Source organism: Diospyros lotus, chromosome 4 (genome assembly GCF_014633365.1).
Source record: "Diospyros lotus cultivar Yz01 chromosome 4, ASM1463336v1, whole genome shotgun sequence".
Classification (NCBI taxonomy): Eukaryota; Viridiplantae; Streptophyta; class Magnoliopsida; order Ericales; family Ebenaceae; genus Diospyros; species Diospyros lotus.
The window spans coordinates 32,565,152-32,591,346 of NC_068341.1; the positions used below are offsets into that span (position 1 = coordinate 32,565,152).

Here is a 26,195-nt window from a genome sequence, read left to right on the forward strand (position 1 = left end):
AATTTCCTGATTTCCCTTGGCACCTTGGTCGCCAGAATTTTGAATACTTATGTTAGGAATCTAAGGATATAGTTGTGAAGCATAACTTTCTTACGGCTTTCCTCTCATCTAATTTTAGCGAAGGCCTCACAAATAAAGGGAAAAGGTTTAGAACCTAGGAGTCAACTGTGTACTTTATCCAAGTCCTTGTTGAGCCCGTGCAAGAAATCAAACACCCACTCCTCCTCAAGCATCTTGGCATATTTGGCACTATCTTTAGAACAATGCCAGTTTATGTCATAGAACAGATCCATTTGTACCACAATTCTATTAAGACATTGTAGTATTCAGTAACTGACATAGTACCTTATCAAGTAGTCTTAATGGCGGATCGACTATCAAAGCATTGTGAGGCGTTTTCTAGGTTTGAATAAATTTTTTGCATAACTATCCCAATATCCTTTGCAGTTTTGTAAAACAGGTATGCCCTTCCTATCTTTTGCTCCACAGAATTGATGAGCCAAACCAACACTATCAAATTCTTGACATCCCAGGTTAAGTAGTGAGGTGTCATTGTTGGAGGCATGGGAAGTGAGCAATCAAGATAGTGTACCTTTCCTTTACCCTTCATAACCAACAATACTGATTGAAACCATTTTCGATAATTAGTCCCATTCAATTTGTGTTGGGTGGTTTCAAGTGAATGAAAATCAAGGTTTGAGGGGATGGAAGGCATAGGTTGAAATGGAATATTAAAGATCAAAGTAGTGGCAGAGCGGTAGCCGGAAGAGGTGTTTTCCTCCATAAGAATAGGAACCAATAACTATAGATGACTTAATCAGACGAGAAGGAATCGGCTAGTAGAGTCACTGGCTTTGATACCATGAACAAAAAGTAGTTTTTGGATGAAAGAAGAATTTCATTATGTTGTTGCCAAAATACAATAATGAATTTGTAATGTGGGAAAAGTTATCTTGATTGCAATGATCAAGAGACTTGAGGGTCTTGTTACAATGATTAGGAGACCTGGAGGTCTTGTGGATGATCTAATGCCTTGGTGAACGGGTAGCGTGCTGATGAACGAGTGACCCCTGGTGATCGGGAGACCTCTGATGATCAAAGACTTGTCGAGATGAGCAATCGATTAGGGGCACGTGTGTATGTCTCCGCACAAACCCTCCAATGCTTAAGTTAGTCTTCGTGTTAGAGTAGATTCGCAACATTTTGCACTCACCAAGACACAAATAGAATATCTCAAATCCTCACAGCAACAAGAAATAGCAAAACAAAGAAATGAAGAACACGAAATAGATACAAGAACACGATAAGAATTATCCTGATTTAGTCTTTTAAAGAAGACCTACATCCAGACTGCCCAAGGCACTATTCTCCACTTTCTTGAACGAAAACTTGAGGATTACATGCACTACAACTCTCCCACAGCCTTATACACAGAATTGTATAGAGTTTCCCAACCCAAGATTACAAAGATATCCTTTCTTTACTCTCAAGTTACCCTTGTGCATACTCCTCTCTTTCTTATCACAAGACAGGAAATTAGAATAGAATGCTAATGCCCCCTCACCCGACCTCTATTTATAAATAATAAAGGTGGTAAAAATAAAGAAAACTTATCCGGTAGTTTCAACCAACTAACCGGCCTATATCACTAACCAACCCTTCTAGAAACAAGCCTTCTAGAATAACACAAGTGCTATACAAATGCAACCTACTAATATTATAATAGAGAACCCTCTCGAGATAATCTTAAACTAATCTAATACAAGTGATTACAACACTTCGGATGCTTGAGCACAAGAAATGGAGTCAGAGTGGCAGAGTGAGTGTACTTGAGAGAGGAGGTGGTCCTCCTATTTATGGAGGGAGAAGGGGATACATGGCAGCCATCCCACGTTTTTAGGATGGAATATTCCTAGCATATTCCTGGCATATTTTACAGAATCTTGGCATATTCTATGGAATCTTTGAATATTCTTGTGGATCCCTGGGAGGGTCTTGGCAAGAGGCTCTCGGGTTCGGTTTGAGGAATGCCCCGGGAGGGTTTGTTGGTTGCAAGAGAGGCTCTCGGGGGTGAAGGATGGAAACAACTGAGAGGCTCTGGATGATTGAGAGGTCCTGAAATGACCAAGAGGCCGAGCAATGGTTCTTTCTTGCTTTCCTTGGCTTTTTGCTCTTCTCTTTGTTTGATTCATTTAATTTTTGCTTCGTTGTTCATCACTTAATGGGCCATCTTTTGTTGCATTGTCCTTCTTGACCCACTCAGTTATTTTCTTGTCTTCCACTTGCTTGGTTCCTTCTTTATTGCCTTTACTTTTGGGTTGTGCTTTGATGCTTCGTTTTAAAGGTTGTTCTCTTCAACGGATCAAGGGGTGCCTTCATTGCCGTGAGCCTCATATGATCGAGTGGGGAGGTGCCCACTCTGTCATGTGTTGATTTCTTTTCACCTTGTTCTTCCTTTGTTGGTTTTTGCTCTTAGTTGTGGATTTTAGCCCATTTAGATATGCACTTGACCCAAATGCACACTCGTAGATTTTGACCTGGATCTGCCACTTGGGTTTGCTCCGTATCCGACCTGTCTATTGTTTGTAGGGCATATCACATTCATATGGAATACTCTTCTGTATAGAATTATATAGACAAAAGATCTAAAACCTTACCATCTAGGAAAAGAGTAATGCCGCATTGGGGACCATGTTTTGAAGTATCCTTGTCATGTCTCGCAGTGCTTGCATTCCCTTAATATGTTGCTGCCGTAGTGCTTCATATTTTTCCCAAGAGATTGTGGGAGGAGCCTACTTTGAAGGGCCAGGTTGATCATGACATCCATACTAATTGATCAGGGGTTGGAAGCTTGGTGGAGGTGGCTGAGTCCTCATCTGTTGTTGGGGATATAGGGGAGTTGATTGAATACTCCCTTGTTGTTGAGTCTAGCTGAGGAAGGTGTGTTCCTGTTGGGCACTGAGAGTCTTGCGAAGGTGGGCAAGCTTCCACGCCTTGGGAGAGGGTTTGTTGATTGCCTCTAGTGTTTGTCGTCAATAGCATTCTTTGTTTGACTTTTTGTTATGTTTCCCATAGATATCGCTAATTGTTGTTGCCAAAATATAATAATGAATTTGTAATGTGAGAAAGGTGATCTTGATTGCAATAATTAGGAGACCTGGGGATCTTGTTGCAATGATCAGGAGACCTGGAGGTCTTGTGGATGATCAGATGCCTTGATGAACAGGTAGCTTGTTGATGAACGAGTGACCCCTGGTGATTAGGAGACCTCGGATGAATGGGAGCCCTCTGATGACGGGGAGACCTTTGATGAACGAGAGACCTATGATGATTGGGAGACCTGTTGAGACGAGCAATTGATTAGGGGCGCAATTGGATGGCCCTGTGCAAATCCTCTGATGCTTAAATTATTCTTCAGATACTTAAGTGCAAGAAATGGAGTTAGAGTGGCAGAGTGAGCGTACCAGAGAGAGGTGGTGTTCCTATTTATAGAGGAGGGAGAGGGGGACACGTGGTAGCCATCCCACATTTTTAGGATGGAATATTCCTAGCATATTGTTGGCATATTCCCGACATATTCTATGGAATCTTGGAATATTCCTGTGGGTCCCCATGAAGGTCTTGGAAAGAGGCTCTCGGGTTCGGTTTGAGGAATGCCCTGGGAGTGTTTGTCGATTACAAGAGAGGCTCCTAGGGGTGAAGGATGAAAATGACCAAGAGGTCCTAAAATGATCGAGAGGCCAAGTAGTGGTGCTTTCTTTGCTTTCCTTGGCTCTTTGCTCTTATCTTTGTTTGATTTGTTTCATTTTTGTTTCGTTGTTTATCACTTAATGGGCCATCTTTTGTTGCATTGTTCTTCTTAACCAAGTGACCACTCAGTCATTGTCTTGTCTTCTGCTTGCTTGGTTCCTTCTTTGTTTGTTAGAGTTTTGTTTAGAGTATTGATGGCAACGATAACAGTGTTTTTGCATAGGTTATTATGCAGTTTTAGAGGGTAGAAATAGGTGGTAGACTCACTTGTAAATAACTGTTAAGTTGGGGGTAAATCGGTAATATCCAGTCTTGTAATAGTCTAGAAATTATCACCCTAATATTCTATAAATAGGGAAGAAGGGGGGGGGGGGGGGGGGGGGGGCGCGCTATGCAACAGAGACGCATAATACAGTTGTTTCTCGAGAAAGCTTTGAGAGAGGAAAGACTGTGTTCATAGAATAGCTTTTCGTAATCTTGAGAGAAGGCTTGTAATCGGGGGTGCAACTGGTGTGCTGTGATCATTCTTTCTGAATCAAAGAAGGTTGCTCTTGGAGGGTTCTTAAGGTTGGATGTAAGATTGCTTATTGGAATCTAAACCAAGATAATCTTGGTGTTCTTGTGGATGTTTAGTTTGCGCATTCTTATTCTTTCAATTCCATTTCTGTTCTGTTTATTATTTCTATTGATTCCATTAATTCTGTTCTTAAGTTTAAATCCGTGAGTGTGCGATGGTGAGTGGGAGAATTCTTGCCTATGAAATCTGATCCAGTGACCCTAGGAATAACATTGTTGCTTTTACTTTTGGATTGTGCTTTGATGTTTCGTTTCAAAGGTTGTTCTTCTTCAACGGATCAAGGGGCGCCTTCATTGTCATGAGCCTTCCATGACTGGGTGGGGTTTAGGGTTTATGTCTTGATACCCCACTCGGACATGTCTTGATACCCCCCACTCGGTCATGTCTTGATTTCTTTTCATCTTCTTCTTTCTTTGTTGGTTTTTGCTCTTGGTTTGTGGATTTTGGCCCATTTAGATATGCACTTGACCCATATGCCCATTTGTAGATTTTGATCCGGATCTGCCACTTGGGTCTGCTCCATATCCGAACTGTTTGCTATTTGCAGGGCATATCACATTCATATGGAATACTCTTCTATATAGAATTGTATTGACAAAAGATCTAAAACCTTACCATCTAGAATGTACAACAATCAAGGAATTAGACAATCCTTGAAAATAGAAAGTTTTGACTTTTGTACAATCCCTATAATTACTCTAATCAATCATCTATCAATCTATAATTTACAACTGCTTTCTTTTAATATATACCTTATCAATTTATTCTTTATTCTCAGTTTTCCAACATATTGGGGCTCTGAACTTGTTCTATGCATTGTCCTCTAAAAATTATCATAATAGCTATATGACAATCCTCAAATTTCTGCAATGGATTCTAATGTTTCAAGTGAATCACAAGTTACCACTCATAAGCCCACTGGCAATGCTTGATTTAGCATAACTATGAATTGCAAAGCTAAAGGAGCATTTCTATAAATGTGGATCATGAAAAATGTTGGAATTACTTTGATTTGATTCTTTTTGCATTTTGGACAGAACTCAGGAAGGGGATATAGGACACGTTCATGCTGTGAAGTTTTTTTCCATGATTTTTACTTCATGGAAACTTCAGATATAGCAGTTATCAGACTAGTTGTAGGCTAAAGTAGGTTGATGCACAAGATAAATTTAGTAGAAAATTGCACCATGACTTTGACTTTATGGAAGCTTCAAATATAGCAGTTATCTAACTGTTGGCTAAAGTAGGTTGATGCATGAGATCAATTTAATAGAAAATTGCACCATGATTCATGAGCTATCTGTTTGATTTGGCCATTTATCAAGCTAAACAATATGTTTCTTACATTCTTGGCCAATATTTGGGGAAGTTAATTAATACTTAGTTGACTATCATGGGTTGTCTTATTTGCAGATATGATCCCCGAAAGCGAATAACAGCTGCACAAGCTCTTGAACATGAGTATGATATCTTCCTTGCATCTATTGTTTATAGTTTTTGTTTCTAATTTCAGCTTTCAAGTTCTTTGATGTTATGTGTTGACAGTGACAAACTGCATAAAACATTTTCTTAGATGCAATTTACACTGTAGTGCCAAAATAATTATGTTGCTGATCCTTCAGTGCTTTTGAAGGAACTTTGAGAACAGCTTGCTGCCATATCTACATTTGATATGTTCTAAAAGCAAAAGAAAAAAAGCTTATGAAGAAATGTTAAATTACACTGAGCAACCTTGATCTTTGACATTCAACAAAAAGTCGAGAATATCCAAGACAACATTGATAAATTACACTGCACATGCTTGCTTTATTGTAAATTGGAACTGATTTTCCCTCCTGGTAAGTTATCATTGTGAAAATTATTGACTTGTTGCATATGCGAACTGTGGAAGGATATAATGTTTGATTAGCTGTCGTGTACTTTCTTATGCTATGCTGTGATTGCCTTATATTGTTGTAACTGTAATTGTTATGCTTCTGCTGTATTGTTATAAGTAATGATTGGTTTAGTTAGGCTGTTAGCTAGGCGGTTAGCTGGTTGTTGCAACCTGCAACAACTATTTGTTATCAAGTATAGCTGAGTTTAAATACTTAGCTATACCTTCTCTCTTGTTTTGAATTTTCATTTTTTTTTCATTCAGTAAAGTTTTCGGTTTCTTTCTTCTTCTCGCATTTTTTTTTCATGCACCTTGAAGCTCTTGCTTCATGGTATCAGAGCCATAGAGATACGTTAATGGCTTCCAATCCAGATTTCAGTTCCTCCTCCTCTCTACCTCATTCCTCCTCTTCCTTATCATTAGCTTCACAATCCAATTTTGTGGTAGTGGCGAAAGCCTTCAATTATATCCCTATCAAGCTGGACTCCAGCAACTATGTATTTTGGAAGGCTCAGATCTTGGCAAAGGTCAGAGTGTTTGATCTTCTTCCGTTTAAGAATAAATCTCTGCCACCAGTGAAGTATGTTTCTGATCCGGCAGCTGCTGAGTCTGATTCTTCTATTGTTAATCTAGAGTACATCAATTGGATCTAGTCCGATCAACTATTACTCGGGTGGCTCTTCTCTACAATAGACAAAGAGGTACTCACACAGGTGATTCATTGTGAATCATCTACGGAGGTATGGTCTTCTCTTGAAAGTCTTTACTCTCGGCAAACAGTAGCCAAATCTTTTCAGTAAAGCCGCAATTGAGGTTAATCAAGAAGGATTCACTTTTTGTAAATGACTATATTTTGAAAATCAAAACCATAGAGCATGCTCTTGCTGCCATTGGTGAACCACTTAATGACAAGGATTTACTGCTAGCTATCCTTAATGGTCTAGATCATGATTACGAGACTGTGGTTAGTTAGTCTCATGTATAGTGAAAATCTGTATCACATGAATAGAAACCTACATAAAGGATAATAAATATACAGTTTGCCTGCAAAACATTCTGATTGACTTCAAATCTGACCCAAAAATTGAGAGCTTTTATCTGTCTGATATACTGTCAGTAGTGCACTTTGAGCTTACCTGTTCCAAATGCTGGATAAACAACTTGTTCTCAAATTGTCAAATTATTTTTTTAAGCAAAGCCAAGCAGAACAAAACTTGAAGTCAACAACCAAAATATTAAATCCAGCAATATTGTGAACTAATCTGAATAAACAAGTAACCATGTAGTACCAAAAAAGAATGACAAAGACTAAATCCCCAAATCTGCAAGCCATGCATAACATCTGTTATGCAATCACCCTTTCTGTTCTTCTGGGGCCCTAGCCATGCATAGCTCTTGTGCTCAGCAGTTCCGCCAGACTCTTCAACCAGTCCTCCTTTAGCTCGTTTGATGGTAGAGGAAGTGCACATAGATAGAACCATATTTTACCTTTTGGCTAACCTGTTAAAAATGTGATGATTGAGTGGCACAGTGACTCGTTGAATTTTGAAACATGTTTATTTTGGGCATTTGATGTTAGAATCATGTGCTTTTTAAAACTATTCAAGCTTGATATGCAAAGTAGAATATGTAATACTAGAGGGCAAGCATTGATAGGAACAAGAAGGTTGCTCTTTTGAAATTGGAAACTTATAGGTTGAGTTGTGGAAACAGTCTCTTTGCAAAGCAAAGGGAAGGATGCGCACAAGAATGACCTTTCCCCAGTCTTTGCAAGGCCATGAGTGTCACACCCTTTTCAGAACATGTGATGTGAAACAAGCAAGACCAACAATGTACTTCCAACACTCTATGCCTCCTGCATGCCCAGCAAAAAATAGAGAATAAAAAGCAGAGACACACATGGACTTGCACTCAGTAAAATAGGGACAAGTGGCCTCATTTTGGTGTAGCTGACACTTGATTTTCTTGCAATGTAGCATTAGCTGCTTCTATGAAGCTTTTCGTTTTCATTTTTTTTATTTTTTTCTTTTTATGAGTAAGATTTCAGTGTGTTTAAAATTGAATATGGTCAGGCCTAAATATGTGTGAGTTTCGGCATCTTTGTTTATTGGTACTTGTTTTCAAGCTACAAGCATTTAATGACTTATTATGACAGAAGATTTTGAGGATATTACCAGCTTAGCACTCACATACTGTGATTCAAATTGTGACAAATCATTTAGGAACTCCATATGCCAATTATGAGTCTGATGTCCTTTCTATCAACTACACGAGCTAGACAATGGCATTCTTTGGCCCCCAATCCCAGGTGGATATATAAACTTGGATGAAATACTATGATGGAGATCAAGAGGTTAATTATTTTAAAACTTAATAATTTTAGTGATGTTAGGAATTTATTTATGTAGGAGCTCTTAAAGATTAAGATCATTTGATGTTATCTTAACATATTTTAGTTTATTTAGGACTGTTTCAGAAGAGTTTTAGGTGTTTTAGTAGTTTTTTCAACCCTATGAATATAACTTAATCATGAATTACCATATTATGGTTTTAAGTATGAATAGAAGCTATAATTTTTGGAAGAGTTTTGAACTCCCCCCACCCCCCACATTCCCCTCTTACTTACTTTTCTCTGGTGCGTCTCTTCTCTATTATATGTTCTGTTCTCTTCTTTCTTTTACTCTTTTCTTCTCTGCTTCTTGATCTCTTATTAGTTTTCTTCTCTATTTTGTATCTTCTTCCTCCTCTGGTTTCTTCTCTTTCACAATTTTGTCTCTGTTTTTTTTCTTCTTTCTCACACAGGCCTTGAAACTTTTCTTGCATTTTATTGAGCATTTAACAAAGCATACATGCGCACACTCTAGTTCCATCAAAGTGAAGTTGTTGATTATTTGGATTCTTATATGTAACATTTTATGTCTGCATATATGGGCAGTTTTCTGTTTGTATTGTGCAGCATACACTTGATCCTTGATGGTCTAGGGGCCATTTAACTGACCTTTCAGTTTTCATTTTTAATTTCTTATTTTCAGTTTTGGTTTTCATTTAAAGAAAGACAAAAAAACTGACATGTTCGCTAAGTTTGTTTTTGTTTTAAATTTTGTATAGAATATTTTCCCTTTCAACCCCCTGCCTCCTTAAATCATCACCGGTGACTGGAGGAGACGCTGGATGTTGCCTGAGAGTTTCCACAACTGTTTGGCAACTCACAGAGATCATGGCAGGACTCAGGCAGCGGCTGAACATTCTTGGGGCTATTGCAATGGGTTTCATCAACTGGCATAGTTCCCATTTTTGTTAAGACCTATCCATGTAATACTGCTCCATTTGTTCCTCCATCAATGCCTATAGATCTAGCAATCACGTGGTTTACCTTGAAGTTGCATGCCCAGTAGTTTATGTTTAAGCTACAGCTGCACCTCCACCTCCACCTCCACCTCCACCTCCAGAATCCCTCAGATGTGTCTTTTTTCCACCAATACCACCTCATGCCATGCTTTTTCCCATCCCAGATACACAGTTGCAAAATTAGATAGTGAATTGGATAAATTATTAATTCAGCAATGAGAATTTAGTTAAAGATATGTTCTTGTGACAGAACATTGATGAACAGAGCTGGGTCTCATCTGTGGGAGTTGCTACCAAGTGGCAACTCCAGGAGTAAGGTCGCCGGTGACTTCCTGCAGTTCCCGGTTGCCACTCTGGTGATATTCTGGTGGCATCAGGTTGCTAACAGTGAGTGATGGGAGAGGAGGAAAAATGAAAATGAAATGAAAAATCTCAACACCTTTTTGTGTTCAAAATTTTTGGAAACAAAATGAGCAACCAAATGCGTTTTTCTATTTTCATTGTCAAAATAGTGAAAATGAAAACTGTAAGACAAAAAGCCAACCAAACAGGCTCTTGATAATAGCAGATTTTCTAGTGAATTCTTTCAAGTAAAACTTGCTTCAATGTAATATATAATTTTCTTTTGTTGGTTTATAAATTACACACAGTTATGTACTACAGTTTTTTCTTTCTATCTTTTTTGTTTTGTACACTTGAATAAACATGACAAGTTTTCTGCTGCTTAGGTACTTTCGGCTTGACCCACTTCCGGGACGCAAGTAAGTTTTTTTTTTTCCGTATAGATCCTTATATTTTTTAAACTTTAATGTTTGATGTGTATAAAGCAATGCTATGTTGTTCTCTGTTACTTTTTTAACACATTGTATGAAAATAAAAGTATCTTTTAGTCTTCTTGTTTTTTGTTTGTTTACTTTTTTCCTTTTTTCTTTTCTTTTGTTATCATTTCATCGTTGGTTGGTTGCGGTGATTTTTTTTTTTTTGTGAACCATATTTTCCCTCCATATTACCTTGAATTTGACTGGGGAAATGTAACATCAATGCTCAGTGCTCTGGTATCGCCTCAACCTGGAGAGAAAATTGTGAATTATCCAATTCGTCCAGTGGACACAACAACTGATTTTGAAGGAACGACTACTCTACAACCTCCTCAATCGGTATATACCCTTGATATGCAACTTCTGCACTGTACAAAAATGTCTCTGTGAGTTTGGAATTAATATATCTTTTCCTTTTGTCCCTTTGATAGTGATAATAATTGCTCACTAAGAAACTATCAGTGGGATGCATTTGCCTCAGCTTATGTTTTCTTGCTTGGCATGTCGTTTTGTGCAACTTACTTTTCAAAATGCTTTACATGATCTCCTCATAAAAATTGTGTCTTCTTGAACTTTAAACTTCCAAGGAAGAAAGTAACTTTGCACTTGGTAAGAGTATAGAGATGGACATGACAAACCGACATGCTGTAAAAAACTTTAAATAATCTGGATGTGCTACTGATAAGGACTAGGGAATAGGAGTAAAGTGATCCATGCACACACCAAAAATATTATTTTTGGATGTAACATTTGTTTTTATATTGATTGAAGTTAATATCAAATTATTCATTTTCTGGTTAAGATGTCGGATAGGATATTGGGACTTGGTTCTTTAACATCCATTACAAACTAGTTATATTTTGCACAGTCAGCTAAAATGTAAAAATAAAACAAAGTGAAAATTCTGAAGGGTCAAGAAAATAGATAAGAATATAGCAGTCCAGGGTTAAGATGGTTTCCACTGATATTAGTTTAATTGGTCTCATCATTTATATCTATATTTCTTCTTCTTATTTCTATTAGATATGTGAGGGGTTTTTGTTACATGGGTTTTCCCTTGTATTTTTTCTTACCGTTGCCAGAAATTCTATGCAGAATAGATTATGTGAGAATGTGCGACCTTGTGTAAAATCTTCTTGAATTTCAATCTTAGGGTACTGGAATATGCACCCAATGGTTGACACTTGACATGGCCATCTTGTGAACATTTCGATATATTGTTTGTTGTATTGTATTGTAATAAAATTGTCATAAATCAAGGTTGTGATTATGTGTGTGATTGGTCAAATATTTTGTAGATTTAAAGGCTATAACAATCCCACAGTTTATGGGATTGATTACCGATCCCAATCAATCCGACAATCTATGGGATTGATTATAATCAATCTTAATTGTTGGAATTGATTGATTGGTGTAAATTAGTAATTGATATTATTAGGATTCCTTCGTTTTTCCTTAGTTATAGGGATTTGATTGATTTCTTTCTCCTATATATATCGTAATCAAGTGAAAGTGGAAAATACACCAAGTTTTCAGTTTTCTTCTACATGGTATCAAAGCCTAAAGAAACCCTAGGACTCTTATTTTCGAGCTTTCACCGCTCACTATTCTTCTGCTGCTATCGACAACCTATCACCAACAACCTTCATTGTTGCCCAACTTTACCCGCTACTACAGCCATCACGAGCAGCCTTCATTGTTGCAATAGTACGTTATTTCCCATTCCTCCCTTGGCCCTTCCCATTAACTGGAGATGTCAGCCATCACTGATGAAGCTTGTTCCTGTGATAAGGGAAACACCGGCACCCATGCTGCTTTAGCTGTTGGGAGAACTGCAAAAAATCAATGCTGCCTATCGATTGGATGGAAGGAATTATCTTAAATGGTCTCTGTTGATTCAAATCATTTTGAAAGGGAAAGGGAAGATTAACCATATTATAAGAATCGAACCAAAGAAGGGAGATCCAGCCTATGCAACATGGGATGAAGAAGATTCCATGATCATTGCATAACTGTGGAGTCCATGGCTCCTGAAATCAGCAATACCTGCATGTTTTTGTCAACAACAAAGGAGGTTTGGGAGTCTATCCAACAAACCTACTCGAAGGAAAAGGATGCAGCCTAGATCTACAAGTTGAAGACCAAAATAGCTACAACAAAACAAGACAACAGAATTATCACCAATTATGCCAATTTCCTAAAGGGGCTATGGCAAGAAATGGATCACTACAAGGTAATTGAGATGAAGAACAATGATGATGCATCCACCTTGAAGGCTTTTATAGACAAAGATCACACCTACGATTTCCTTGTAAGCCCAAATGTGGAGTATGGTCAAGTGAGGGTTCAAATCCTAAGCAAAGATGACTTACTTTCACTTAATGAAGTAATTTCAATTATTATAGCTGAGGAAAGTAGAGGGGGTGTCATGTTGGACCCCAAACCAGTTGAGGCCTCAGCAATGGTCGCAAAAGGAGGAGGAAATCGTGGGTTTAAGAAGGACCATCTGCTTGGAGAAAATGAAAAAATGGGTCTCAAATCCATGGACAATGACAACTGTGAGAATATGTGATGTACTTTCTGTAAAAAACCACGCCATTCTAGGGAGATGTGCTGGAAGCTATATGGAAAGCCACCAAGCAAGGAATGGGGAAATAAAGGTGGACAACATCAGCATAGGAGCCTGGGGCAAGTTAATATGGCAACTCCACAAGAGGAAAAAATAGTCTTATGAACCAAAAGAATTCAACAAGGAGGAGATTGAAAGGTTGCTTTAAGTACCCTTTAGGCATCATCCTCTTTAGGTACATGCTCACTGCAACAATCAGGTAAAACCCCAATTTCACATGCTTTAAATGCCTTTCATACATCCCTTAAAAAACTCATGGATTATTGACTTCGGAACCACAGACCATATGACTCCTTCTTCCCAATTTTTTCTTTCATACTCACCTTGTTCTACTAATCGGAAAATTGCTATAGCTGATGGTTTTTTGATCACAGTAGTTGGAATAGGAGAGATCAAAATCAGCCCTTCCTTGACCCTCAAAAATGTCATTTATGTGCCTAAATTGTCCACCAACTTAATCTCCATATCCAAGCTATCCTATGACACTAATTGCAGAGTGTTTTTTCTTTCTTCTTGCTATTGGTTTCAGGACAAGGACATAGAACTGATGATTGGACATGCTAAGGATAGGTATGGCTTACACTATCTTGAGAAATCTAAGAAATTACTTGTTGGTAGGTGGAAGCAACCCTTAACATGTCTTTCAGAACACCCCCGCCCCCCCTCCCCCTAAAGACACTATTTGGATGCATCATTACAGGCTGAGACATCTTGCTTTTTCTACTCCTAAAATTTTGTTCCCTTCGTTAGAGCGTAACCCTTCATAGCGATGCACTACACTGCCCGTGTGTAGTGTCAAGTGAGCTATGGCCACTGTATCGACGCTCGGATGTCGTGACAAATAAGGAAGGGTCCTCTCATTTGCTTGGACGGATGCGGGTAAAGAAGTTAGTCCAAAATCAAAAATCAAAAATTAAAATAAAAAACAAAATAAAATTCAAAGCCAAAGCCAAAGCCAAAATGAAAATCATATATTAAAGATTGGGTTATGGAACATAGGAACATTAACAGGCAAAGCTATGGAAGTGGTAGATGTGATGATTAAGACAAAGATTAATATTATGTGCCTTCAAGAGACGAGATGGGTAGGGAAAAAAATAAATTTTTTTATTAGAAACTGGATATAAAATATGGTATACAAGAAATGATTGAGCGAAAAATGGAGTGAGGATTATTATGGATAGAAACTTAGTAGATGAGGTAGTGGATGTAAAGAGAATAGGGGATTTGATTATTATGGTGAAGCTTGGTCTAGGAAGAATGACTATGAATATCTTTAGTACATATGCACCACAAGCGGGGTTAGGTGAGGAGATAAAAACAAAATTCTAGGAGGACCTAGAGAGACTCATACAAATGATATCAAGAGGAGAGAAAATGATTATAGGAGGTGACCTAAATGGCCATGTGGGTAGAGACGGAAATGGCTATAGAAAGGTACATGAAGGGTATGGATTTGGAGAAATTAATAATAAAGGTAAGTCTATTCTAGATTTTGCAATGGCATATGGGCTCATCATAACCAATACTAGATTCAAAAAATGGGGCGAACACTTAATCACATATAAAAATGCCACATCAAGCACCCAAATAGATTACTTCCTCATGAGATAAGAGGATCGGTTATGTTGTAGAGATTGTAAGGTGATACCGGGGGAGTGTTTGACTACTCAACATAGACTTTTGGTACTTGATGTCCAAGTAAGAATTTGGAAGAGAAAAAATCACATAAAACAAAATTCAAGAATTAGGTGGTGGGATTTAAAAGTAGAGAAACAATTAATCTTCAAAGAAAAATTAAGGGATAGAAGGGAATGGAATGGAGAAGTACAGACAAACCAAATGTAGAGGGAAATGACTACTACCTTGAGAAACATGGCAAAGGTAGTCGTTGGAGAGACAAATGGTAGAGCCCCAAACCTTAAGGAGTCTTGGTGGTGGAATAAAGAGGTACAATTGAAAATTAAAAATAAGAAAACTTGCTATAAGGCTGTATATTAGTGCAGCAATGAAAAAAACCTAAAAAATTATAAAGAAGCGAAGAAGGCAGTTGTAACACCCCGCCTTACACTGACGCGTCACTATAAGAGAATCCTTGGGAATCTTTTTTTTTTCAAGTGCATCACGCACGGTGCTTCAAGAACAATCGTCACATGCTTTAATATGCCCGACGCATACGATGGCCAGCATCCACAGTGATTTCAAGAACAATCTTCACATGCAGATAGGATCCCGGAAATCCTAGTCTTGCTCATTTAACTAACAAGATCAATAATCTTAAACTAAACGAGTCATAAAATAATGCAACAGATTAGATAACATCAAAATACCGTGGCCTACTACGAGGTTCATACATAATGTATCCACACCAAAATACGTAGTACAAAGCTTCCAAATGATAACAAAACATTACCATACAACCGTTCATACATATCAAAGTAAATACTAGCACCTCAAAATGATACAACAGCTATCATACTAAATACCGTTGGCCCTCAATTGGCCACGTCCTCACCTTCGCAGCAGTCCTTGGCTGGAACGTTGAATGTTCTTGGGGCATAACTCAGATTAGATGATAAAACATTTAAGTGATGGTATGATACAACTTATTGAATGCATGAAACACACACGAGCATGGCACATACAGACAATGACAACATGCAACACGTTTAACTTGAGAAATCTCCCTGGCATACTCAACCTCCCGTGGAAAATCCATTCCACACACCTTTGGGGTTGACCTTGCCTCGACTTACTTAATCCCCGAGTGCCCTTTCGTGTCACTCGATCACTGGGATTAACCTTGCCCCATTCTCAAAGAGACCCCATCCCGTCTCCCACGGACATAACGACGACACGAAAATCAATACCTCGATGATACGTAAAATCACACGCCATGCACCGACTCTTTTACAAGTAAAAACAGCTGATGCAATATACCACATCTTCAATATGCATACAATGCCATAAATACGTAAGTAAAACGTCTATGCATAACATTTCAAGTTCTGGTGGGTATAATCGCTCGCTGGAACTGGTTCAAACACATGTAACCTAAACTCGGGAGGGTAAAATTACTCACCTGAACCCACTCTACACACACCAACACACTTCCAAGACAAGGGTAAAACTAGAATCAAACCACTCACCTTAATTCAAAAAAATCGATTTTCGCCTCGAAAAGCGTGTCGTACCTTGAAAATTGTGTAATCCTTCCCTCTAACAGTCAAACCGTCTCTTGATTACCATTATGACTATAGAAATCAATATTTCTATTTTTCCCATAATTTCCTTAATTTTCTCTATTTTTAAACCCTTCTTTCCTTTGGAAATTCATAATAAATGCCTAAAACCTAGTTTCACCAAATATTTTTGCACCAATATTCCCCAAATAATTTTGGCAAAATTATAAAATTAATTTCGGAAGAAAACATCACCTCACGCGCCACTTCTAGCCTCGGCGAGTGAAGCCCACGCGTAACCTGTTCTGGTTGTCTTCTTCGGAGATGGCAAGCTCTGACGACCTCCTATGGCCAAAACGACTACAGGGGCTTGAAGATCTCTTTGAAGCGACCTCGATGGAACCTTCAAATGGCCGAAATAGTTGTCGGAAAAAGCTTTAAAAGCCAGTTGCAGGTCGCAGTCCGGCAACCCCTTGATTTTCCGGCCAACTTCTAAAACCCTATGAAACGCACATGAAACTCTCCAGAAATGATCCCCACAACTCAAAGAACAAAACCCCTTATCCCTAAGGCTCGATTGAAGCAAAAACGAGATGAATTTGGCCCGATTTCCTTTTGAAACCCTCTTCCTTCAACCCCTATTTATACCCGTTTTCGACGCCAATTTCCACCAAATCTCGGTTGTTCTTATCCCTTAAGCCCCAAATCTAGCCTTTAAACCCATCAACTAGCCTTAAATCATGAGAAAATGCCCTCGAATTCTCGGCTAAAAACGTCGGTCACCTTCACCATTAAAACTGATCCCATCATAGCTTTTTTCTAGCCAATGGCGAGCCCCACTCACTTCATCATTACCTGGAGGCTATCCTCGAGCCTCCAGGCGACCTTCCTGACGCCACAGGCAGCCGGTCAGTTTCCCATTGCTTTTTCCATTTTTTTGCACTTATGCCCCCCCCCAAGTATTTTCCAATTACATTTCTCCCCTTTCCTTGATACTCCTAGACTTTCCAACAATTCCACTACTGCCTATAAGTTCCAAGTTATTCATTTCCCTCAAGAATTTCTGAAAAACTCGTCGATTCGACCTCCCTCGAGCAGTTTACACAATTTGCACTTTTGCCCGGATGCCCTTAATCTTGTGTCTTTGACCTCAAACCTTTGCGAATCTCTTGGTTTTGTCAAATATTATTTATTTGGGCTATTTTACCTTCATTGACTTGCTTTGATATGGACTATTGCCTTTCATTCATGTTTTGGATATTACACGTACGCCCGAAATTTTGCTAAATTCCATTTTTGACACTTCAATTCCCAAAAATGCCTTTGATATTAAATACTGGGTATTACATTAGCAAAAAGAGCTGTTAGTGAAGCAATGTCAAAAACATATGAGAATCTCTATATAAACGACTTGATACAAAAGATGGAGAAAGGGATATATATAAATTAGCTAAAGTAAGAGAATGAAAAACAAGGGATCTAAACCAAGTGAAATGAATGAAAGATGAAAACCAAAATGTATTAGTGAATGAGGGAGTGATTAAGGAGAGATGAAGGAGTATTTTACAAAATTATTCAATGATGGTGGGGACACAAGAGTTAGGTTGGGACATCTTAGTAACTCCGAAAGGAATGTGAGTAATACATTTTATCGACGCATAAGTTCAAAAGAAATAAGGCAAGCATTAAAAAAGATGAAAAATATAAGGCGGTGGGACCAGATAATATACTAATAGAAGCATGAAAATGCATGGGAGAAAATGGCATTTCCTGGCTAACGAAATTATTTAACGTGATCCTTATATCAAAAAAGATGCCAGATGAGTGGAGGAAGAGTACTTTGGTTCCTATATACAAGAACAAAGGAGATGCTCAAAATTGTGAAAATTACAGAGGAATTAAGTTAATGAGCTATACCATAAAATTCTGGGAAAGAGTAATAGAGTAGAGGTTTAGAAAAGAAACAAAACGTTTCAGAAAATCAGTTTGGTTTCATGCATGGTAGGTCAACAATGGAAGCTATATACCTACTGAGGTGCCTAATGGAAAGGTATCGAGCTCATTAGAAAGACTTGCATATGGTGTTTATAGATCTAGAAAAGGTCTATGATAGGGTCCCTAGAGAAGTATTATGGAGGATTTTAGAGAAGAAAAGAGTCCGAATAACCTATATACAAGCCTTTAAGGACATGTATCACGGTGCAAAGACAAGGGTCAGAATAGGCGGAGGGGATACTGAACCGTTTAAAATTATAATGGGATTGCATCAAGGTTCTGCACTAAGTCCATACTTATTTGATTTAGTAATGGATGAACTCAGTAAACACATTCAGAGAGAGGTGCCATAGTGTATGCTATTTACAGATGACATAGTGTTGGTGGATGAAACAAATGAGGAAGTGAACGCTAAGCTTGAGTTGTGGAGAAACAATTTAGAATCTAAGGGATTTAAATTAAGTAGAAGAAGACAGAATATATGGAATGTAAATTTAGTAAAAATGCAAGAGTGGAGGATGTTATAATAAAATTGGAAGACCAAATCATAAAAAGAAAAGACCATTTTCGATATTTGGGATCAGTGATTTAAAAAGATAGAGAAATTCACGAGGATGTCATGCATAGAATTAAGGCAGGTTGGCTAAAATGAAGAAATGCATCGGGGGTGTTATGTGATGGTAAAATCCCATTAAAAGTGAAAGGAAAATTCTATAGTACAGTTATAAGATCAGTTTTGTTATATGGCTCAGAATGTTGGGCAATCAAATACTAGCATGAGCAAAAGATGAGCGTAGCGGAGATGAAGATGCTAAAATGGATGTGCGGCTATACAAAAAAAGATAAAATTAAAAATGAGATTATTTGTAATAAGGTAGGAGTAGTGCCAATCAAGGAGAAGATGAGAGAGACTAGATTAAGATGGTTTGATCATGTGAGAAGAAGACCAAGAGACACTCATATGAGAAGAGTTGATGAAATTGAATAATTAGTCAAAAAAAAAGGTAGAGGTAAACTCAAGAAGACTTTGAGAAAGACATTAAAGTTTGATATGAAGTGTATGGGCCTAAATAAAAATATGACAAAAGACAGAAATACATAGAAATCTAGAATTCATGTAGCCGACCCCACATAGTGTGATAATGGCTGGATATGTTGTTGTTTCAAAATCTTGATATTAGAGAGTTTCATTGTGATATCTGTGAGTTTGCTAAACATAGACGTGCTGTTTTTTCAGCTAGTAATAACAGATGTCTTACTCATTTTTGAATTGATTCATAGTGGTATCTGGGGTCTATCAACCATTCCAAATGTTTCTGGGGCACGTTGGCTTGTTTCGTTCATTGATGATTGCACAAGGGTTACATGGGTCTTTCTTCTTAAATCTAAATACGATGTGAGCGATATTCTTCCCAATTTCTTTTTTATGATCCACAATCAATGTGGGGCACAAATCAAATGGTTTTAGTTAGACAATGCAAGGGATTATTTCAACCTAACCCTTTCCCACTATTTCCTTCAACGGGGACTTATTCATGAATCCTCTTGTGTTTCTACCCCTCAACAGAATAGGATTGCCAAACGAAAAAAAACAACCTAGATACTATTAGGGCATTGTTGTTTCACAAAAATGTGTCTAAACAATTTTGGGGAGAAGCTGTCTTCACAACCACTCATGTCATAAACCGATTACTCTCTCGAGTGTCACATTTTCAAACCCCTATGGCAATCTTATCCTGCTTCTATCCTGTTTTCCTACCACAAATTAGCTTAGTCCTAAAGTATGTGGGTGTGTTTTATCTGTTATGTTTAGAGCCCTTGTTAGGGGAAGTTGGATCCTAGAGCTCTTAACTGTGTATTTGTGGGCTATTCTTCTACACAAAAATGGCACAAATGCTATCATCTTATTATTAAAAAAATTTTGGTTTTTGTGGATGTTACCTTTGATGAAACTGAACCCTATTTTACTCACCATTCTCTAGAGGGAGACCACCTCAAGTGTGGAAGATAAGGATGAGCTGCTCCTTCCTAACTTTCTGCTACCAGGCTCCGGCTCCTAAACCTCTACTTGAACAACTTGCATTTGACTCTACCTCATAAACTCATGAACCTAAATCTAGGGAGGAGACCACCACTGGCAAATGATTTCTCCAAATATTTACTCAAGAAAAAATAATCAAAAACCCAAACCAAGGCTGCACCTATCATCAATTCCAATGTTTGGAAATGAGGTAACATCTATTGACTCACCTTCTAATGTTGATTCCATGGTTGATATTGACTTTCCTATAACACAAAGGAAAGGAATTAGAGAGTGCACTAAACATCCCTTATATCCACTCTCTCACTTTGTATTCTTTAAAAGATGCTTTCCATCTCATAAAAGCTTTCTGACAAACATACACACAACATCCATTCCTACCATATTGCTTTAAACTATGAAAATTGGAGGAATGCCATGAATGTTGAAATGCAGGCTCTTGAGAGGAATAATACATGGGAGATTGTGGATTTACCAAAAGAGATGAAAACTTGTTGGGTGTAAATGGGTCTTCACAATCAAGTATAAAGCAAATGAGACACTTGAAAGATACAAGGCTAGATTGGTAGCTAAGGGTTATACCCAAACATATGGAATAGACTACCAAGAAACCTTTGCCTGGGTAGCCAAAATGAACACGGTGAGAATTTTCTTATCTCTAGTAGTTAATTTTGATTGGTTTTTGGTATAGTTTGATGTGAAGAATGCTTTCTTGCATGGAAACCTTGAGGAGGAAATTTATATGGACATACCCCCAGGATTCAACAAAAACAGACTTGGGACTAAGTTTTGTAGACTCAACTCAAGAAGGCATTATATGGCCTAAAACAGTCACCTAGAGCTTGGTTTTAGAGATTTTCCAAAGTAGTGTAGGCCATGGGTTACAAACCGAGCCAAGGGGACCACACTCTATTCATAAAACATTCAGGTTCTGGTCTTGTCACAACTATTATTGTTTATGTTGATGACATTGTAGTGATAGGAAATGATGAAAAGAAGAGGCAGAACTTGAGCAGATATTTGACTAAGGAGTTTGAGATCAAGGAATTAGGAAATTTGAAGTATTTCCTAGGTATTGAAGTGGCATAGTCCAAACAGGGGATATATATATATCCCAACACAAATATGTCCTTGATCTTTTACGAGACATAGGGAAAATGGCTTGCAAATCATCTAGCATTCCAATTGACCCTAATCACAAACTTGGTGAAGCTAAGGGAGATAGAGACACAAACAAAGAGGAATATCAAAGGTTAGTCAGCAGGCTAATTTACCTCTCACACACGGCCAGATATAGCCTATGCCATGAGTATAGTGAGTCAATTCATGCATGAACCCATATATAGCCTTCACCTGCAAGTAGTCTACAGAATCTTACATTACCTCAAGGGTACTTTAGAAAAGGGAATTTTGTTCAAAAAAGGGAGGGAAACTCACTCTAGAGGCCTACACTGATGTAGATTATGCAAGCTCAGTGATTGATAGAAGATCTACCTCAGGATATTGCACTTTCTTAGGTGGAAACTTAGTTACTTGGGGAAGTAAGAAACAATTTGTCGTGGCCAGATCAAGTGTAGAATCAGAATGCCAAGCAATGGCACATGGGATGTGTGAACTATTATGGTTAAAGATTATTCTGGAAGATCTAAGACTCAAGTGGGAAGGTCTTATGAAGCTCTATTGTGACAATAAATTGGCCATCAGCATTGCACACAATCCTGTGCAGCATGACCGGACAAAACATATTGAGGTGGATTGACATTTTATTAAAGAAAAATTGAACAATGGTCTTATCTACACGTCTTATATATTAAGCGAATCACAGTTAGCTGATGTTCTAACTAACAAACTCAATAGTTAGGTCTTTCACAATCTTACACCCAAGCTGGGAATGGACAATATCTATTCACTAGCTTGAGAGAGAGAGTCATGAATCAAGGCTATGATTATGTCTGTGATTGGTCAAATATTTTGTAGATTTAAAGGCTATAACAATCTCAGAATCTATGGGATTAATTATCAATCCCAATCAATCCCTCAATCTATGTGACTGATTATAATCAATCTTATCCCACAATCTATGGTTGTGGGATTGACAATAATTAATTTTAATTATTGGAATTGATTGATTGATATAAATTAGCAATTGATGTAATTAGGATTCCTTCATTTTTTCTTAGTTATATGGATTTGATTGATTTCTTTTTCCTATATATATTGTAATCAAGTGGAAGTGGAAAATATACCTAGTTTTTAGTTTTCTTCTACAATTGTAATAAAATGATTCTATTATTTATAAATATGCTTCAAAAGTAAATGAGATTTTTATCTGTTCTTAGAGCTTTCAAATGCTTTTATTATATCACAGTGTGCTTTTTTCCTTCAAATGCAATTGAAAATTAGAGCATAGAATGTCCAATTAGAGTCAGGAACACAACTAAAATTCATTTCTTCTTCCTTATCTTTATCTTTCTTATAGATCCATCATAGTTTTAGGCATAGTTTCCAAAATAAGAAGTGGAACTGGGAAAGCTATAGTGGAGATGGAGATGGGAAACATGACCAATATATATATATATATATATACAGGAAATGACAAGTAAGAAAATGATCAAAAATCAAAAAAGAAACTGAATTGGATTCGTATAAAAAATGTTCACAATGCTTAATGAAAACTTTATAAAAACTAATAAAAACTTGATGATAATACTTAGATGTTGCCAAGGTTTTCAATTTTGAAAATAATGAAAACAAATAAATTGGAAAAAAAAAAAAAACCCAAACAAGCCCTATTCTTCATCCCAGGTGTTTCCAATCTATAAAACAAAATAGTATCATTCTTGATAGTAGTATTAAAATTAGTTTCTTTGGTTGACTGTGCCAGCAGTGCCTTTTACATTAAGCATTGACAAAATTCACTGGTAATGCATGAGTGTGCTTCATAGCATCTATTTCTTACTAGTGGGAACTGATGCTCTTTGATACATTGCTTGGTGTGTAATTGTGCAATTTTAGGGAACTTAAGGAAAAATACTCGAAAATCAACATATACATAGTGGATGCTTACATAGACGTGGAAACAAATCTCCCAATCTCCTAATTGGGGTAATCATCTATTTACAATAATATGGACATAATCACAGCCTTAATTCCCAATAGAATATTGACTAATTACATACTATCTCTTACCTGGATTCCTGACACTCCTCTCATGTTGGTGAATAAACATTGTTCATTCCCAGCTTGACTATAATCTTATGAAAGACTAGACTATTGAATCCCTTGGTTAAGACATTTGCCAGTTGTGATTCACTCAGTACATAAGGGGTGCAGATAAGACCAATGTCTAACTTCTCCCTAATAAAATGTCGATTAATCTCAACGTGTTTTGTTTGATCAAGCTACATAGGATTGCGTGTAATGTTGATTGCAGACTTATTGTCACAATACAGCTTCATAAGACCATCCCACTCGAGTCTTAGATCTTCCTAAATAATCTTCGACCATAGCAGCTCACATATACCCTGTGCCATTGCCCGAAATTTTGATTTTGCACCTAATCTTGCCACGGCATTCTATTTTTTGCCCCTCCAAGTAACTAAGTTTCCTCCCAAGAAAGTGCAATAACCCGTGGTGGACCTCTCATTAACCATTGAGCTTGCGTAATTAGCATCGGTGTAGGCCTCTAGGTAAGTTTGTCACTTTTCTTGAATAAAATTCCCTTTCCTAGGGTTTCGTTAAGGTAGTGATGTAGTGTAGAATTCTATAGATTGCTTGCAGGTGAAGTTCCTTGGTTTCGTGCATGAATTGGCTCACTACACTAACTACATAGGCTATGTCCAGTCGTGTCTAAGATAGATAGCCTGCCAACCAATGTTTGATATGCTTCTTTGTCTATGGCCCTATCTCCCTCTGCTTCACCAAATTTGTTATTAGGATCAATTGAGATGTTGGATGGTTTGCAAGCCAATTTTCCTATGTCTCTCAAAAGATCAAGGGTATACTTATGTTGGAATATAATCCCTTATGTAGACCGTGCCACTTTAATACTTAGGAAATATTTCAAATTCCCTAATTCCTTGATCTCAAACTCCTTAGCCAAATATCTTCCCAAGTTTTGCCTCTCATTTTCATCATTTTTCTGTCCCTATAATGTCATCAATAGAAACAACAAGAGTAGTAATTGAACTTGAACCCGAGTGTTTTATAAATAGGGAGTGATCCCCTTGGCTTGGCTTGTACCCCATAGCCTGCATTACCTTGGAAAATCTCCCGATCTAGGCTCTCGGTGACTACTTTAGGCCATATAGTGCCTACTTGACCCTGAAAACCTTGTTTCCAGCTATGTTCCTATTGAACCCTAGGGGTATTTCCATGTAATTTTCCCCTAAATGCCTAACCCCCATTTAGTTAGCACTAACAGCTCATACAAGATTATTACCTACCAATTATAGATATACCCCTAGGGTTGTGACATCATCTTGGCTACTGGGGCAAAGGTTTCTTGTTAGTTTATCCCATATGTTTAGTTGTATCCTTTAGCTACCAGCTTAGGTTTGTACCTTTTAAGTGTCCCATCTACTTTATACTTGACTGTGAAGACCCACTTGCATCCTATCGGTTTCTTTTCTTTTGATAAATCCACAATCTCCCAAGTAATGTTCTTTTCTAAGGCTTGCATTTCAACATTCATAGCATTCTTCCAATTCTCACAATTTAAAGCCTCTGATAATATTGTGGGAATGGATGTTGTGTTTATGTTTGCAAGGAAACTTCTATGAGATTGGGAGCCTCTTTTAAAGGCTACAAAATGAGATATTGGGTATAAGGGATGTTTTGTGCACTCTCTGATTCATTTCCTAAGTGTTATGGGCAAATCAATGTTAGCCAGGGATCAATGTCTTTTGTGTAAATAGTCTAGGGATCCATGTTAGGAGGAGAGCTAAGAGATACTACCACATTTCCAAGTGTTGGGTCTAATGATTGGTCTAGCCTTGTTTCGGGTTCTGGATTTGTCTTTCTTGAGTAAATATGTGAAAATCAATTGTCAACAATGGCCTTTCCCCCTTCTATTTGTGAACCAAGTTGTAGGAAGGGCTCATGGTCATGGTTTTGTGAAGAAGGCTCAAGTTCAGGTTCAGGTGTATGTTTAAGGGATGATGATGGTAAGTTAAAAAGAAAAAAATTATCCGTATCTTCCACAATTGATGTCTCCATCTGAAGATAAGGATGTAAAATAGGGTTCAATTTCAACAAAAGTAATATCTGTTGAAATAAAGAGTTTTTTAGTCGGTGGAAGATAGCATTTGTACTCTTTCTGTGTTAAAAAGTATCCCACAAAAACACACTTAGTAGCTCTAGGATCCAAACCATATTCGTCCATCCAAACCTCGCAATTTCATCTACTAGTCTTCTTTTCATCCATCCAAACCATATTCGTCTTGTCTTTCACATCCTATTGTCTGTAAACGCCACTTCAACCTTGTTATGTATAATCTCATTTCTCATTTTATCTTCTTCTCCTTCTTCTTCTTCTTCTTTTTTTTTTTTTTTTTTTTTTTTTTTTTTTTTTTATAGTTGCACATCTATCATAGCATCTATTTGCCCAATATTTTGAACCAATGCTATAAGATAAATATGACACAAGAACGTTTACAAGCCTTAATTCCACTACGTGGGATCAACTTCATGAATTATCAACCTCCAACCATCTTTATCAGTGGTTATATTATTTTCAAGGCCATTATATCCTATGTTAGGGGTTTTTCACTTTCTTTTTTCTCTTCCTCACCCTGTTTTGCTACAAACATGCTCCATTTCACCCCCTTGCACTACAAGTGCATCTAACAATCATTTTCCCACTTATTTAAACTATGCATCTAACAATCTTTTTCCCACCTATTTAAACTATCTTAATCACGTCTCCTCTACATCTTATTTTTAATAGATGTCACTCCAATTTTATTTAGGGTGGTTCAT

At 37.5% G+C, this 26,195-nt stretch overlaps 1 protein-coding gene across 1 annotated transcript in view; it reads left to right on the forward strand.

Moving 5' to 3' along the window:
* LOC127800484 (cyclin-dependent kinase E-1) overlaps positions 1–26,195 on the forward strand; it is a 79,916-nt gene that overhangs the window by 35,466 nt on the left and 18,255 nt on the right. The window contains exons 11-13 of the mRNA XM_052335108.1: positions 5,741–5,788; positions 10,280–10,312; positions 10,600–10,708. Coding sequence (XP_052191068.1) covers positions 5,741–5,788; positions 10,280–10,312; positions 10,600–10,708 — 190 coding nt within the window. The remainder of the gene's footprint in view (positions 1–5,740; positions 5,789–10,279; positions 10,313–10,599; positions 10,709–26,195) is intronic.